The 3,442-nt window shown below is 34.4% G+C and overlaps 1 protein-coding gene across 1 annotated transcript in view; it reads right to left on the bottom strand.

Annotated features, from left to right (window-relative positions):
• The window catches only part of LOC137621596 (23 kDa integral membrane protein-like), a 48,725-nt gene that overhangs the window by 15,475 nt on the left and 29,808 nt on the right, over positions 1–3,442 (bottom strand). Inside the window, exon 4 of the mRNA XM_068352008.1 lies at positions 2,484–2,585. Within this exon, the coding sequence (XP_068208109.1) occupies positions 2,484–2,585 (102 nt within the window). The remainder of the gene's footprint in view (positions 1–2,483; positions 2,586–3,442) is intronic.

Consider the following 3,442-nt stretch of genomic DNA (forward strand, 5'->3'; position numbering starts at 1 on the left):
TATAAGCCCAAGGGCTCCAAAAGAGAAAATAGCCTGGTGAGGAAATGAAATAAGGAAACATAGAAAAGTGTGCCTGAGTGTACCCTCAAGCAAGAGAACCCTAACCCAAGACAGTGCATGACCATACTAGAGGCTATGGCACTTCACAAGACCTGAGAACAATGGTTTGACTTAGGAGTTGCTTAAAATAGCTGAAGAATCTCCTCTACCCTTACCAAGAGGAAAGTAGCCACTGAACAAATACACTGACAGTATGTTACGACGCCCCAGTGATATAGGGCGTGGTACTGTGATTGCGTGAGTCTGTGTGGGTGGATTCTGATAGGAATAACACTGGGTCACAATGTCACATAATAACAACCGAAATAAGAGAAAAAAGGGTGTCTTGTTGGGCCACATCCAGATTATTATCATTATTACTTGCTAAGCAACAATCCTAGTTGGAAAAGCAGGATGTTATAAGCCCAAGGGCTCCAACAGAGAAGATAGCTCAATGAGGAAAGGAAATAAGGATATAAATGAAATAATATGTGCAGACTAGTTATTATTATTATTATTATTATTATTATTATTATTATTAGCTAAGCTACCACTCTAATTGGAAAAGCAGGATGCTATAAGCCCAAGGGCTCCAACAGAGAAAATTAGCTCAGTGAGGAAAGGAAATAAGGGCATAAACACTAAAAGAGAAGTGATAAACAATTAAAATAAAATATTTTAAGAACTGTAACTACATTAAAATAAACCTTCCACATAGAAATTATAAAAACTTAAGAAAAAAAATAAAAAACAAGAGGAAGGGAAATAAGATAGAATTGTGTGCCGACTGTACTCTCAAGCTAGAGATAATCCAAAGATGGTAAGGAAAATGTACGACAAAATACTATAGTCAATTCTTTTTAGCGATTGGCAGGGGTGCCCTTTTAGCTCGGAAAAGTTTCCTGCTCGCTGATTGGTTGGACAAGATAATTCTAACCAATCAGATAGCTGAAAGGGCACTGTTGCGAGTCGGTGCAAATGCGCCTCATTAAAAAAAAATTAGTATAGTTCTCTTGTGTTTTCCACTGGAGGTTTGAGAAATATCTTATACAAAAGGAATGAATTGATATTAATGCACTTGTGAAAATGGCAAAACGTCATATTTGTGAGTGTGTGTGTGTGTGTGTGTGCGTAATTCAAACCTAGGACAGGCCAGAGAATTTCACTTAATTCTCTGTGTCAAGAAGCCATCCAAAGAATGTAAATACTCGTTAATTAATTTCTGAACTAAATTCAGAGGCTTGTAGTGTTAAGTGTGTCCAACAAGATGAGGTTATCGAGAAGTTGAGAGGTCCCCTTTGTCTAGAAATAATTCATATGAGGTGAAGTTGAAAAGTAGATGTTATACTTATAATGTTTAACTATGCATATACGAGGTCCCTTTTGGCTAATAATAATTCAAACGTGAAGTTGAAAAGTAGATATTATACTTATAATACTTAACTATACATACACGAGGTCCCTTTTGGCTATTAATAATTCATATGTGATGAAGATGAAAAGCAGATATTATACTTACAATGTTTAACTATACATATACGAGGTCCCTTTTAGCTTGTAATAATATAAATATGGTGAAGTTAGAAAATAGATGTTATATTTATAATACTAACTATAAATATACTCCAGAAATGTACCTATTATGGGTTTAACAATGGTAATTATTGTAGCTAGTGCTATTAATGCTATTATTGTAGCTAGTGCTATTAATGCTATCATTGTAGATAGTGCTATTAATGCTATTATTGTAGCTAGTGCTATTAATGCTATTATTGTAGCTAGTGCTATTTATGCTATTATTGTAGCTAGTGCTATTAATGATATCATTGTAGCTAGTGCTATTAATGCTATTATTGTAGCTAGTGAAAGTTACGCCTTTTTTCATCCATCATAGTCCCTACCTTTTCCTGTTATTGACCAAACACACCCAATTTCCAGTCATCCGTTTACCCCCACTTCCTTGCATAGAGAGAGAGAGAGAGAGAGAGAGAGAGAGAGAGAGAGAGAGAGAGAGAGAGAGAGAGAGAGAGAGAGACGGGGGAGGGTCAAAATGATGTAAGAAGTAGGTATTAGTTAGAATATTGAGCAAAGGAAATGTAAAAGACATAAAAATAACTATAAATATTGAAAGAAATAAGTATATATATATATATATATATATATATATATATATATATATATATATATATAAGCATATATATATTATGTATATATATATATATATATATATATATATATATATATATATATATATATATATATATACAGTATATATATACAAGTAAAATTTAATAGATGACTAAATTACTTAACTACCTAGAAATAAATAAATACATAAAAAGACGAAGACAGGTAAACGGATAAATAAGAATTCAATGGAATACTTTGCTCATGAGACAGGCATCACACTTGATTGCATCTGAAAGGGATTCTTAATTCCTTACCAGGCGTAGGACGCAGAGGGCTTCCGACGCACCGGCGACCCATCCTATGAGACCGGACAGGAAGAGGAGGAATCCTACGCCAAGCACGCTGTAGGTGAAGATCTGCAACAGGGGGGAAAATGGAGCTGCATTAGTAATTAATCAGAAAGGTGAGTTTGAAGATCTGGAACAAAGGGGGAAATGGACATGAATTAGTAAAAAAAAATGAGTTTTGAATCGAAATCCTTCTTCATTTTGGTATAGCAGCTGTCATTATCATTATCGTTATTATTATTATTATTATCATTATTATTATTATTATTAAAACAACAAGCTAAGCTATAACCCTTTCTGGAAAAGCAGGATGCTGTGAGCCCAAAGGCTTCAACAAGGAAAAATAGCCCTTCGAGGAAAGGAAACAAGTAAATAAATAAACTACAAGAAAAGTAATGAATAATAAAGATAGAATATTTTAAGAACAGTAACAATACTAAAATAGACCTTTCATACATAAACTATAAAAACTTGAAACAAATGGAAAAGAAATAAGTAGTGTGCCCGAGTGTACCCTCAAGCAAAAAGGCACTTGAAAAAGCAAAATAAAAAATATATCAAATACCGAACCAAACAGATTCTTAAAAAACGGTAGATTGGAAATCCTCTTCTTTCATAGGGGCAAAAAATTCCCCCCCTCCCCCCGACTTCCGGTCCTATTGGCATTTTGATGAACACAATGAAACGGATGTATGGACCGTAGAACGAAGGAAGCACGCATGCGCACACTTGTCTGTTTGCTCACCTGTGTAATCTCGGACAGGAGAGAGAGAGAGAGAGAGAGAGAGAGAGAGAGAGATCCTGTTTAGGTTCTACTTCGTATTTTTTTTATAATAGAGAAATACGAATAATGGTCGATAGATGCTGGTGTTAGATATTTTTAGTTTGGAGGCGTAATGGATAGTGATTTTATTTGCAAATACTAT

This window comes from Palaemon carinicauda, chromosome 28 (assembly GCF_036898095.1).
Source record: "Palaemon carinicauda isolate YSFRI2023 chromosome 28, ASM3689809v2, whole genome shotgun sequence".
In the NCBI taxonomy this organism is placed as follows: Eukaryota; Metazoa; Arthropoda; class Malacostraca; order Decapoda; family Palaemonidae; genus Palaemon; species Palaemon carinicauda.